This window comes from Garra rufa, chromosome 10 (genome assembly GCF_049309525.1).
Source record: "Garra rufa chromosome 10, GarRuf1.0, whole genome shotgun sequence".
NCBI classification, from domain to species: Eukaryota; Metazoa; Chordata; class Actinopteri; order Cypriniformes; family Cyprinidae; genus Garra; species Garra rufa.
In genome coordinates, this window is record NC_133370.1 from 6,412,488 (window position 1) to 6,427,698 (window position 15,211).

The window sequence follows — 15,211 nt, forward strand, 5'->3', positions numbered from 1 at the left end:
TCTACAATCTTAAGAATAAAGACTTCAAAAGGTTGATTTAGCATTGATGACTCAGAAGAACCATTTTTGGTTCCCAAAAGAATCTTTCATTTAAAAGAACCATTATTTTATAATGGTAAACAACATTTTAATCATCTGCATAATCTTATCTACTATAACGAACCTTTTGTACAATGGAAAGTTTCCATAGAGGCCTTTATTTTAGTGTATTCTTTTACTGTATGACAACAAATTTGACTAAATTTGCCTGGTAATTCAATGAAAGTATGGCCTACCTTTACAACCATTACAAGAATTAATGACAAACCAACCACTTCCTAAAGCAACATGTCCTAATTTCTCTTGGTGCATTAATTTGGATGAGATTTTGTTGAGAATATGGAAAAAAACAATGCATGCTTGCTCAAATAAAGAACTCAGATGCCAAACAGGAATAATGAACCTTTAAGTGCATAAATTAGCACATAATGTAAGGTTCACACGCCTTGCTGTGAATGAGAAACATCACACCAAATGTTTCATTTCTCATAGTGAAGAAGAGTGCACGACGCGCACTGGGAGCTCTTAGTATGCATCATCTGCGCACAAAGCGGGGCTGCCCTACTTCTGCGTGCACACACAAAAATACGAGATGATACACAAGTGGGAGTGACCACGGTACATCCAGCATCCTTTTATTGTCATGACATGGATAAACGCAAGCTGAAAAGCACAACGCATGAGAAATAAAACAAGAGAGATCTGTCAACATCATATGGGTCTGAATGACATCTGACAGCAGCATTGATGGAAATCAGTTGCAATCATACCAAGTCTGGTTCAATCTAATGTGGGACACAAACAGCCTTGTGTGCATCCAACAGAACAAATTTGATGCCTATATTTTAAGTAAACAATAATGTTTATCTATTCCAAATCTTATATTGCATAATAAATGCACAAAAACACAATGCATCAATGTACTACATGAGAAATAGACCATGCCACTCGAAAAAGTGTGACAGGGGTAGGTTTGAATGGTATCTGACAGCATGTACTAATGGAAATCAGTTGCAATAGTACTGACTGTGCTTAAAAACAGCGTGAGGGAGGGAAATGTGGCTAGGATGAAAATACACAGTGTGCATGATGAATAAATCTAGGATGTGCAACAGAATTCAGATTTTTATATTTTGAGTAAACACTGAATTTTCATGTTGCCACTCTAAAGAGTGAAAGGTAGATTAGATTGAAAATCTGATGAAATCATATCCAGGATGGTTTAATATTGCATAAGGGAGCACACTGAAATAAAAATATAAGAACAGGGGTAGCCTGTACAGTGTGTAAAAGACAAATGTTCATGCAATCTTACGTTTATAAAGTATAAAGTCATGAACACCAATGTTTTCTATCACATAGCATATATTTCATAAGAAAACAGAAAACTACAACGCATTAGTGTATTGCATGAAAAACCGACTATGTTACTCTTAAAGACTTTGGTTTGAATTCCATCAATGCATGCTGTTATATGTCAAAAATTGTAATCGAGCTGGCCGTGGTATAGGAGAGACCAGAATGAGTGCAAAAGAAGACCACGGTCTGTGCGTAAAGAATAAATACATGCGCAACAGAAGAAAATTGCTGTTTAGAAGTAAGCAGCGCTGAACAATAACGAGGCAACATATTTTTAGCTCGTAATGCATAATATAACAGGTAACCCATGTGGCCAAAGCCCTCAGCATCCATTCAAAAGCATCATCATTACCTTTGTGCATGCCTGTGTAACGGTCCTTGAGGACAGTCAGTTCGTGGATCTTTCCAAACTGTTCGAAAAGAGGTTTGAGGTCCTTCTCCTCCAGGTTGCGCGGGATCTGTCCTATAAAGAGCTTGATGGCATCCTGGTCTTTCATGGTGCCGTTGTCGGGGTGGATGGAGATGGGCTCTGAGCCGTTCATGGGCTTGGGGAAGGTGATGTGCGCGTACTGGGGCTGGTGCGGGATCAGGAGCAGTGGTGCCGCTGCCTGGCTCGGTACCGCCCCCGGTCCAGAGAGGAGCAGGCTGGCGTGGGCAGGCTGAGGATGCTGCTGAGGATGCTGCTGCTGCCTCCTCGCTTCAGTCTGGGTGAATCTAGCCATTCTGCGCGCGGCGGAGAGCGCGATAATAATAACAACATACACACGCACGCACACGCGCCGGGAGAGAGTACGCGCTCAGCTGGAAACGCGACGCTCACTTTCTATTCGACACATGTCACGCTCGCGCCCCCCGCACCTGACGGGAGGAGGAGATGAGAGCCGAGCGCGGTCACGACTCACATGCGCGGGCCCGTACCGCCACCTGCCGACCAATAGTCAACTGCGCTGCTGCACAGATAGTTAATAGATAGATACACTCTTTAAAATAAAGGTGCTTCACGATGCCATAGAAGAACCTTTTTTGTCTAAATGGTTCCATAAAGAACCTTACACCCAACATCTGAAGAACCTTCCTGTTTCACAAAAGGTTCTTTGTGGTGAAAGAAGGTTCTTCAGATTATAAAAAGGTAAGAAAGGATGGTTCTTTAAAGAACCTATGACTGAATGTTTCTTTGTGGAACCAAAAATAGTTAGATATAGATAGATAGATAGATAGATAGATATACCCCTTTGACCTGCAAGACATTTTGCTGCAGAGAACAAAATTTTGTGAAAACAATTCAGCAAAGGCATCATATTATTGGAGAAAGTTTATTAATACACAGGGTAATTCTGAGAATGTAAGTTGATGAATAATGAAAAAATTAAAAGCGCTCTAAACATTCATGTTCAGAATTATTCAATCCCTAAAAGTAAAATCTGGTGCAGAATCGTTTTTTCTTCAAAACCAATAAATGCTGCTCGGAAGTGGTTAGAAGCTTCTGTCACCTCTCTACTGCAATCTTGGCCCATTCCTTGCTTAAAAAAATGCTCAGATCACTGATAATCTTTGGTTTTCACATTGCCACTGCTTTCTTCAAATTCAACCAAATATTTTCAATGAGAATTAAATCTGGAGACTGGCCAGGCCACTCAAGAACATTCTATGTCTGATCCCTGAACCAAGCATAAGTAGATTTGGATGTATACTTTGTTATTGTTATTTGGCAAGATGCCTCAACATGAAAGCCATACTTGTCTAGTGTTCTTCTATACACTGAACTGAAATGTTCTTCCTCCTTTTGTCGGGTCATCTTGCAAGTCTTTGGCTGTACATTGCAGGTTTTTCTTATAGCTCTGATCAAACATTTTATGATATTGTGCTTTTTTTTTTGTTCAACACACGCAAGGTTTTCTGGTACAAGAATAAGACTAACAGCTGAGCTGTGTCTCTGGGAACTTTTAATGTCTTGGAAATTCATGTAGCCTTTCTAATATAATAAAAAAAGGTCTTCTCTATAGCTTTTGTAAGAGCTCTGTTAACTTTAGCATATTTGTTACTTAACTTCAGCACATGCATGGGCTAAATGTATGTATGTGTAACAGCTCAAGCTAATTGTTTATTTTATATATAGAGAGCTTCTAAAGGCTTAATTGTGTTTTAAGACAATTTAGTTCTCTACCATAAAATTTAGTGACTTAAAACATGTTGAATAATTATGACTTGTTATTAAAAATTCCTATAACTCAAAAACATTACACTATATTCTGACATTATCAGATGCAAATTTTATAAAGTCCTGGGTCTTCAGAAAAGCTTGTATTTGTAAAGTACAGCAGTCTGGGGGGTTGAATCATGTAAATTTACTTAAATTCACAGATATGAAATCTATTAAACAAAATGATAGCTTATCTCACTGAAAAAAAACAGTGTAGGATTTACTGTTAAACAGTTTTACTCAGAAATTGCTAATAAATTTCACAATAATTACAAAGAAACAGCAAATTACATTAAATTAAATATTCATTTTTGTAGTAGAAAGACTAAAATAGTATTTTCTTGTAAAATGTACTTCGGTTATGATTATTCACTGTATTCACAACTTATTTTTTTTTACCTTCTTCTTGTCCATGCATCACTTTCCAAAACACCAAAGAAAACAGGCCTGTTTTGCAAAAATAAAAAATAAAAACAAATAAATGAATAACTCTTACAAATTGTCAACTTAAATAAACAACAGTTTTATAACATCCCTTATGAAATCATTATCCTTTTCCTTATATTTGTTAAAAAAAAAATTACTTTTAGCAGGATAAACTGTATGAATAGGCCTAAATTTAGATATCAGTTGGGGATAAATGGCGTTATTCTAAACAAAATCATATTTAAAACAATCCTATCACGAACTCACATTTTTACAGAGTGGCAACATCTCTATGGAAAAAAGCTCTTAAGCCTCTATTATGAGGATGGAAAGGAAAACAAATTTCACCTAGGTACAGTAGTAGCTGATCGACCACCTGCACGCAAACGCGCTGACGTAATCCAGGATGTGCACAGCAAAACTCCACGAAGTACACACATTCGTGACGTCACACGAAGGACCGACAACACACAAAACCGATTGAACGGAAGATCAGAAACTCTTGCTTTGACTGACTAACCTGTACTTACCTTTTAAGCAGAAAGTGAGTCATGTCGGTGAATTACGCCGCAGGACTTTCCCCTTATGCGGATAAGGGCATCTGCGGCCTCCCGGAGGTAATGTTTACATTTGCTGCCGTTAGCCGGCTAGCTAGAATTAGCTTCATTTAGTGCACATTAGCGTCATATTTAATATTTCCTATACGAAATCTACTGTTATTATTCGGTATTTAAAGCTATTTCAGTCTCTGCAGACATAACGTTACGTGTGTAAGTAATCGCTACCAACTAAATCAACAAAAACATTAGGCAGGTACTGAAGTAATATTTGCTAATAATAAAAACATGAGGTCTTTGTTACATTGATTTTACCGCAGTGAAGGTGGGGACGATTTTAATAACAAAAGTCACCTGTGGTTAATAAACAAACGATTTTTTTTTTTTTTTTTTTAATAAGAATCGCATTTTTCCCGCCAGGTAGGTTTACTAGCACACCCGTATGACTGTTTATGGTTGCCAAGCAACGCACAGCATTAATTTTAAGTCAAATGAGCTATTATCGAACAATATATAACAAATACAACAACAATAATATACGGTTACAGTATGTCGACAGCTCATCCAATCCAAATGTGACCCTGGACCACAAAACCAGCCATTAGAATCAATTTTTCGAAATTGAAATTGATATATGATCTAAAAGCTGATTAATGTTAGGATGGGGCTATTTTTGACTGAGATATAACTATTTGAAAATCTGGATTCTGAGTGCAAAAAATTCTAAATATTGAGAAAATCGTCTATAAAGTTCTTAGTAATAAATATTACTAATCAAAAATTAGAAAGTTGTCAGAAGTGTTGATATATTTATGGTAGGAAATGTACAAAACATCTTCATGAAACATGATCTTTACTTAATATCCTAATGATTTTTGGCATAAAAGAAAAATCGATCATTTTGACCCATACAATGTATTGATGGCTGTTGCTACAAATATACCCATGTTTTGTGGTACAGGGTCACAAATAATTTATTAATCGCGATTAATTGATTTGACAGTCCTAATACAGTAGTACTGTGCAAACGTCTTATGCTAGTATTTTCACCAACAGAAAAAAATGTTTTAAGTCAGTTACAGTATTTGCTGTAGTGTAAGGCAAGGCAAGTTTATTTATATAGCACATTTCATACACAATGGCAATTCAAAGTGCTGTACATAAAAGGAATTAAAATCATAATAGCATAAAAATCATAAAAATTTAAAATAAAGTATCAGAAATATCAGTTTACATTTCCAAACATTCATTTTGCCATTAATTGTAATAATCCAGTAAGATTTTTGCTTGCACAAAGAGTCTGACAACAGACAGTGCTCTATACAGAGATCTGATCTCATCATCATCATCCAGTCTGTCTGGAATCACATGAAGAAACAAAAAACAAAACTGAGACAGACTACATCCAGAAAAACTGTGGCAACATCTCCATGACGCTTCAAGAAACCTACCTGTACAGAGTGCATTCTTGGACATCCTCCGACCTTAGTCATGCAACGAAAAGGTGTCACGCTGCAGTCACAAGACAAAACGGCATCGTGCCTCAGACTGAAAGGCTTCAGGTCTCAGGACAAAATACATCAGGTGTCAGGTCTCGTACAATTAGACATCGGACAAAACAGATCCAGATTAAAAGGCATCAGGCGAAATGGAGTGTGACGTCACACACATGGTTCAGAACAAGCAAAGTGGTGTGGAACGTCATTTATTCTGGACTTGTCGCTATACTGAACAATTCTGGTAAAATGTTGGTTCATTTATTAATAATAATATACAGCAAGATGTATCCATTACTTTCAAAGTCATTATTTTAGGACATTGTGATTCTGACTCTACTAAAAACAATGCTTGTTTTGTTAATTTTGTAAATTTTATATTCACAAATCTAAATTTGCCAACAGTTTCTTTTTTTTTTTCTTTTTTTTTTTAAAGAATTTAAAAATCATCTTTTTCGTTGTCAGAAAATAAAGCAAGAACTATTTCATTGTTTCATTAAATGCTTAACTAATTAAATTGTATACAGAGGAGAAAATGCATTTCACAAGTATCGTGTGTATGTTTAAAAAGTTTATAATATTGCAACTAACTAGCTTTTATGTTGCCAAATAGCACTAAAGTTACCCTTATGAAAAATAGCCATGGTTTTACTACAAATAAAACTGTGGTTATACAAATTGTAATCAATACACCAAAAAAATAAATAAATAAAAATAAACGTTTCTACACTTTTACTATAGTAAAACCATGCTTAATTTTCATAAGGTTAACTTTGTCCGTCCTGAGTCCGTTTCACCTGATGTCTTTTTGTCTAATGCGTTTTAATCAAAGTTTGTTTAGTCTGATGCCTTTTTGTCTTATGCCATTTAATCAGAGTCCGTTTCATCCTATGTCTAGTTGTACGAGACCTGACGTTGTTTTTCCTGAGACCTGAAGCCTTTCAGTCTGAGACATGATGCCATTTTGTCCTGTGACTGAAGCCTTTTAGTCTGAGGCATGACGCCTTGTCATTGTATGACTGAGGTCTGAGGATGTCCTAAAATGTACAGTCGTGGCCAAAAAGTTTTGAGAATTACATAAATATTGGAAATTGGAAAAGTTGCTGCTTAAGTTTTTATAATAGCAATTTGCATCTACTCCAGAATGTTATGAAGAGTGATCAGATGAATTGCATGGTCCTTCTTTGCCATGAAAATTAACTTAAACCCGAAAAAAACTTTCCTCTGCATTGTTAAGAAGGCTTCAGGGCGTCCAAGAAAGTCCAGCAAGCGCCAGGATCATCTCCTAAAGAGGATTCGGCTGCGGGATCGGAGTGCCACCAGTGCAGAGCATGCTCAGGAATGGCAGCAGGCAGGTGTGAGCGCATCTGACGCACAGTGAGGCCAAGACTTTTGGAAGATGGCCTGGTGTCAAGAAGGGCAGCAAAGAAGCCACTTCTCTCCAAAAAAAAAACATCAGGGACAGATTGATCTTCTGCAAAAAGTATGGCGAATGGACTGCTGAGGACTGGGGCAAAGTCATATTCTCCGATGAAGCCTCTTTCCGATTGTTTGGGGCATCTGGAAAATGGCTTGTCCGGAGAAGAAAAGGTGAGCGCTACCATCAGTCCTGTGTCATGCCAACAGTAAAGCATCCTGAGACCATTCATGTGTGGGGTTGCTTCTCATCCAAGGGAGTGGGCTCACTCACAATTTTGCCCAAAAACACAGCCATGAATAAAGAATGGTACCAAAACACCCACCAACAGCAACTTCTTCCAACAATCCAACAACAGTTTGGTGAAGAACAATGCATTTTCCAGCACGATGGAGCACCGTGCCATAAGGCAAAAGTGATAACTAAGTGGCTCGGGGACCAAAACGTTGACATTTTGGGTCCATGGCCTGGAAACTCCCAGATCTTAAAACTTGTGGTCAATCCTCAAGAGGCAGGTGGACAAACAAAAACCCACTAATTCTGACAAACTCCAAGAAGTGATTATGAAAGAATGGGTTGCTATCAGTCAGGATTTGGCCCAGAAGTTGATTGAGAGCATGCCCAGTCGAATTGCAGAGGTCCTGAAAAAGAAGGGCCAACACTGCAAATACTGACTCTTTGCATAAATGTCATGTAATTGTCGATAAAAGCCTTTGAAGCGTATGAAGTGCTTGTAATTATATTTCAGTACATCACAGAAACAACTGAAACAAAGATCTAAAAGCAGTTGAGCAGCAAACTTTGTGAAAACTAATATTTGTGTCATTCTCAAAACTTTTGGCCACGACTGTACACCGTATATCTGCAAAGCTACCTGAAAAACCATGTGCGAGTGTACCTAGGGAAAAAAAACAGCTTTAAACGCAAAGGACGGTCACACCAAGTGTTGATTTTAAAAAGTTAATAAAACTTAACTGATAAATAAAATCTATTTAAGACATTATTTATGACAGCGTCCTCATTTTACAACATTTTTACACAAGTGCCTAAAACATTACTGTAGCTTTGTAGGTAGGTCTCTTGAAAAGTCTTGGAGATGTTGCCACAGTTCTAGGATTTAGTCTCAAAAACATAAACCATAAAGACAGAAATATGTGATTGTTATGCTAAATACAGCTTTATAAATGGTACTTAAGATTAAAAGGGCAAGGTCAAAGAATGAATATACAATGTGTGTGTATATATATATATATATATATATATATATATATATATATGTATGTATGTATATATATATACATATATATATATATATATATATATATATATATATATATATATATGTTTAGTTGTAAAAGGATGCTAAATTATTCAATTGTGGGTGGTTGCTATAGACAGAAATATCATGTTATATTCAAAAAACAATTGTGGATTCACAAGTTCAAGATGCAAGCAGTTCAGCTAACATTAAATACCGGTTTACAAGTATGTGTGAAAAATCATACAGTATCATTTACGGTATAAATAGTGCACACATTAAGTAAGTTGAAATAGTTTATGTACATTTGTTTATGTGACCACTTTCTAGTGTGAGTCTGACAGTTGTTTGTATTGGAGGTCATGAGTCTGAACGTGTGTGTGTGTGTGTGTGTGTGTGTGTGTGTGTGTGTGTGTGTGTGTGTGTGTGTGTGTGTGTGTGTGTGTGTGTGTGTGTGTGTGTGTGTGTGTGTGTGTGTGTGTGTGTGTGTGTGTGTGTGTGTGTGTGTGTGTGTGTGTGTGTGTGTGTGTTTGCAGGTGTTTGACAGCCCAGAGGAGCTAAAGACTAAAGTGGAGACACTGGCTCAGTGGATCAGGGAGTCGCAGTACATGGTGGTGCATTCAGGAGCTGGAATCAGCACATCCACAGGGATCCCTGACTTCAGGTACTGCAGACAGACTTTTGCAAATCAGTGTATATCAGTATCATTGATTTACTATTATAGTCTTTTGGTAATATTTTGATCATTTTTATTTTATTTATATTTTTGATTTTAAGTGTTATATATATATATATATATATATATATATATATATATATATATATATATATATATATATATATATGTCCATGCATTTTTAATTAAGTACTTGTTTTAGTTTGTTATTTTAGTACTTAAGGATAAATGAATATGAGAAATGTTGCTTTGGCAACTATTTGATAAATAAATGAAGTTTTGGTATTGTTTTATTTCAATTAATGTTTAGTTTATAATAATGTCGTTTAAGCTATTTTTAATAAAAGATAATTTTTAAAATGTATTGTTAATGTTAGTATTTCAGTTAATTATTTTATTGCCAGACATTTATTTTTTTAAGGTTTTACATTTAGTTAACAACAATAGGTTGTTTAAGCTATTTTTAATTAAATGTATTTTTTTAAGGTTTTTGTTTCACAATAATAACCCTGGCATGGATACATCAAACATAACTGCATTGATATTATTTTCAAAAGTCTCAAAAGCATCATCTTTAAGGGAACATAGGTGTTTAATATTTTTTGCTGTTCATCTGTGCTATGGTAGAGGGCGCTCCTAACTGCTATTTTGAAAGCACGAAAGCATATAGTCACTAAAGCCCAAAAAAACAGCATAAAAGTAGTCGGTGTCACTTTTTTGCTTCACATACAAGTCATCTGAAGCCATGCAATAGTTTTGTGTGAAATGCTCAACTATTCACTGAAAATCTTGTTTTCTTTGTTAGCGTTTGTCTCATTTGCATTCACAATACACATTAGAACTTCTTTATAGAGTCGTCATGTAAACTGATATTCAATGTGTTCACAGTCCCTTTAAAGTCAGGAGCAAGAGTAAACTATTTATAGATATTTTTAATGTAATGCCACCAACTGAGCTACAATATTGTTTGCCTAAAGCCAATGGCTAGATATGCATTTATGTTTTCCACCCACATACCTAATCTTCTGGCAGCCCAGTAGAAGGAAACAGGAATAATCCTGTGGACCTAATCCTTCGGTAATAACCAAAACCATGCTTTTCCTAACCAGAAATAGATCTTTTGTTTGCTTATGTATTTATTTGTATGTTGGTTTAGTTTCAGTTCAGTTTATGTAGCTTTTTTTGCATCCTCTGAATTTTCATATTTATACAGCCTCAAAGGAGATCAAATAAGGATAGGTAAAAAAAAAAAAAAAAAAAAAGCCATGACATGTTATACTTGTAGTGCAGAATCATGGTAACTACAGAAAGCCATCACTAGAGGGAGATATGCAGTTTTAGTACCAATAACAGCTGAAAACCTCCTTCAAATCTTAGGCTGTTTGTTTCCGCAGTTTTTTAAGAACGTGAAGCAGTAATATGCAACAATGAATGTTTCAGTTTCTTGTATACTTCACATTTTGTCAAATGTAGTAGGTCATTCCAGTGCTCCATGCATTGAAAAGACTGCATAATAAACTTTTTTCTTTTTTTTTATCTAGTTGCCAGCATCTTATTTTAATTTAGTTTACTGAAACCAAAATAAAAATGCATGCTTCAAAGCCAAATAAGAAAAAAGAAAGGGAAATAATTTATTTGAAAGACACACTTATAACCTTTTGATTGACAGTGATGATAAAGACATAATGATTCAATTTCAGATAAATTATGTTCTTCTGAACTTTCTATTCATCAAAGAAACCTGACAAAATTATACTCGGCTGTTTTCAACATAATAATAATAGTATGCCGAATATTAATTCATTCATTAATTTTTCCTGTAAATTTGGGATGAAATATGGAAGGTGTTTTACATTTAGATAAAATGCATCTTGGTGTAGTACCAGTGTTATGTATTATCTTTTTTCTGTTTTCATTTTAATTTGTATGGTTTAGTAATTTTTTGTTGTTGTACTAGTTCAGTTTTATTTGAATAAAGCGCTGTACACTAGTGCTTCTTTTTTTATCTAATATTGAATCTCTCCCGTTTCACACCACGTAATTGATCAGTTGTGGCTGATGTGAAGATGAGCCCTGCTTGCTTTATCGTGTTATCGATCTACATGCCTCAGATAGTTAGGAGCCTATGGATGCATTGTCTCCAAATATCTGATTGGAACTATTTCTAAAGTACAAATCGGTAACAGACCTGATCCTCATTGAGCTTATGTAATTTAAGTGGTGAAGCTGACATATTATACATTTGTTTGTTTTTGGAGTACTATTAAGAGCTATTAAGATGTTATTGCATTGACATTTTCATCCCCAGTTAAACATTAGGGGCCCACGTTTCCATTGTCATTATGTGTCTGTATTTTTGCTTGTTTTTGGGTAATTCTCATTAATCCCAATGAAGATTATCATTAGACTTTCATTATCCTGTCCAAACACAATTGTGCTTTACAGATTAACAATTAACGTTTTGTTTATTTATAAAAAAAATGATGTTACATTGCAATAATGAGGATGAGGTTATTTTTTTATCATTAAAGTAAAGAGAATTTGGCGGGATAATGTGCTTAAATTTTGCAATCACAAAAATTATGAATGGTTCTAAAATAGCATTATTTTTTTATGCAGAATATTAATTAATTAATTCTTCTTATATTTTTTTACTTTTTTTTCTGTTTTAATTTAAATAGTTTAGTAATTTTATTGTGTTTATATTTGCAAGCTTTTTAAATCTTTTTAAATAAGTTACCAAAGATTTATTTTAAAATACAGTAAATCTGCCATATTGTTTTCTATCTGAAATACACTATCTGTCAAAAGTTTTTGAACAGTAAGGTTTTTTTTTTTAAATTTTTTAAAGTCATCTCTTTATTTGATCCAAATTACAAAAGTTTTACAAAAATGTTACAAAAGATTTCTATTTCAGATTAATTATGCTCTTCTGAATTTTCTATTCATCAAAGAAACCTGAAATTATACTCAGCTGTTTTCAACATAATAATAATAGTAATAATAATAATAAATAATAGCATTTTTTATGCAGAATATTAATTCATTCAATCATTCATTCTTCCTGTAAATTTGGGATGAAATATGGAAGGTGTTTTACATTCAGATAAAATACATCTTGGTGTAGTGCCAGTGTTATTTTATTATATATATTTTTTCCTGTTTTCAGTTTGAATGGTTTAGTAATTTCTTGGTGTTGTACTAGTCCAGTTTTCATTTTATTATTATTATTATTTTTTTATGTTTTAGTCATTTAATGTTGTGTTTTTAGTGAAGTACTAGTTCAGTGTTATTTGAATATATTTATTTATTTTTTATTTTCTGTTTTAATTTGAATGGTTAAGTAATTTTATTGTGTTTATGACATTACTATTTTATTTCTTTTTATTTTTTAAGCTTTTTTAATTTTTGTAATTTGAATGGTTTAGTAATTTTTTTTGGTGTTGTACTAGTCCAGTTTTATTTTAATATATTTATTTATTATTACATTTTTAAGTTTTAATTGTAATAGTTTAGCTTTTTTTATTGTATTTGTTTTTTTTTTTTAGTTTTTATCTTTTTAAATTATAACATTTTTAAATTATTAAATTTAAATTATAACAACCTAGTTATTTATAATAACCCTGAGCACTAGTTTCATTCTCAAGTTCAAGATAAGAGCCTGTGTGTGTGTTTGCAGTGCTTTACCGTTGACCTCATTTAACTTTGGTTTACTTTCAGATTTGTGTTTGATGTACAAATTTTTAATGTTCCATGAATTTCAGTGGCGATTTAATTGGATTCACCTTCTGCTAGTTTGTCATTGTAATTGCTTAAAGCTGAGTGCAGGGGGTTTAATTTTAGAGGGTGCTGAAGTCACGTTGAGTGACGCCTGTTACATTTATTCTCCTGCTTTCACCCGGCTGGTTTTCCTTTCTTCCCCTCTTTGTCATTCCGTCTGCTCGTCTGACTCGTTATCAGAAGAAACGTGTTCGATGCGGTGGGCAGCTGCGCATTTCTCCTCCTGTGTTCTCTCATATGAAATTTTCATAAGATCACCTGTCTGTCAAATCTTGATTGACAGATTATTTTTAAAGGTGAGGCTTCTATAGGTGCAAATAGGCACTCAGTCTGACTGTCAGAAGCACATATAACGCTGAAGCAGTAGTTCAACTATATAATGACAATTCTGTCACCATTTACTCACCTGCATGTCATCTGAACTGAATTAGATTTTTCTGTGGAATGCAAAAGGTGTTTGATTCCCAAAGGACACTACTACTGATGAAAGTCGTAGCATCTGCCATTTGCAGAATATTAGCATGCTTTTTCCATCAAAACTAGAATTTTGACCTTGCAAGCTTTTTTTTTTTTTTAAATTAGGTACCAAAGATTTATTTTTTAATTTTAAAATATGGTAAATCTGCAATATTGTGAAATATTATTGCAATTTTAAATGAGTGTTTTCTATTTGAATACACTACCTGTCAAAAGTTTTTCAACAGTAAGTTTTTTACATTTTTAAAAAGTAATCCATTTATTTGATCCAAATTACAGCAAAAACAGTAACATTTTGAAATATTCTTACTATTGAAAATAACTGCTTTCGATTTAAATTTATTTTAAAATGTATTCCTGTGATCAAAGCGAAATAATGAAATGAATACTTTTATTTAGCAAGGATGCTTTAAATTGATCAAAAGTGATGATAAAGACATTTATAGTTACAAAAGATTTCTATTTCAGATAAATGCTGTTCTTCTGTATTTTCTATTCATCAAAGAAACCTGAAACAATTCTACTCAGCCGTTTCCAACATAATAATAATATTAATGTTTTTTGGGCAGCAAATCGGAATATTACAATGATTTCTGAAGGATCATGCTAAAAATTCAGCTTTAAATTCACAGGAATAAATTATGTTTTAAAAAATATATCGTACTGTTCGAACACTTTTGACTGGTAATGTATATTTAAAAATGTAATTTATTCATGTGATGCAAAGCTGAATTTTCAGCATTCATTAATTATTTATTTTTATTTTCTGATTTAATTTAAAATTTATTTATTTATTTATTTTTTTTGTTAATAAATTTGTATAACTAAATGTAAATATCTTGAAATAGTTTTTATTAATTTTATTTCAATTATAATTTGATCCTTCAGACATAATTCTTATTTGCTGATTCAATGCTCAAGACTCATCATTATTGAAATGAATGTTTAAAACTGCTTAATATTTTTGTGTAAAGCATGATAGATTTTTTTTAAAGAAATGAATTCTGTAAAGAATGAAATCCTGTAATAAACTTAAAGTTCAAAAGAACAGCATTAATATGAAATGGAATTTTTATTTATAACAGTGTTAAACTTTTATCGTCACTTTTGATCATTTTAATGCTTTTTTTGTTGTTGAAAAATCGTACTAACCCAAAACATTTGAATGGTAGTGTGGATTCAAAATGTTTGCAGGAAAAAAAATGCATGAAAAATAATCAAGCACAAATAAAATTAAATGATTAAACATTTTCTTTCTGGTTTGGCTCAATGTAGGATGAATATAAACCTTGTGTTTGCAGTTAAACTATTCTTTTAAAATTCATATAGACACTCTGGTCTTGCTTCAAGGGAACAGGTTGACACATTTTCATGGTTGAGTGTTTTAATATTCTGCAGGCATATGCATCTAAACAGCAGTGCACTAGAATCTCCTTTCAATTTCCTACATTGCACAGCTTGTTGGTGTACTATGCGGTATTTCATAAGTGGAGAGCTTATTTGGGACGTACGTAGTCTCGGGCTCA

At 33.7% G+C, this 15,211-nt stretch overlaps 1 protein-coding gene across 1 annotated transcript in view; it reads left to right on the forward strand.

Moving 5' to 3' along the window:
* The first annotated feature begins 4,481 nt into the window (after positions 1–4,481).
* sirt6 (sirtuin 6) overlaps positions 4,482–15,211 on the forward strand; it is a 36,206-nt gene continuing 25,476 nt past the window's right edge. The window contains exons 1-2 of the mRNA XM_073849040.1: positions 4,482–4,641; positions 9,289–9,416. Coding sequence (XP_073705141.1) covers positions 4,576–4,641; positions 9,289–9,416 — 194 coding nt within the window. The 5' untranslated portion in view covers positions 4,482–4,575. The remainder of the gene's footprint in view (positions 4,642–9,288; positions 9,417–15,211) is intronic.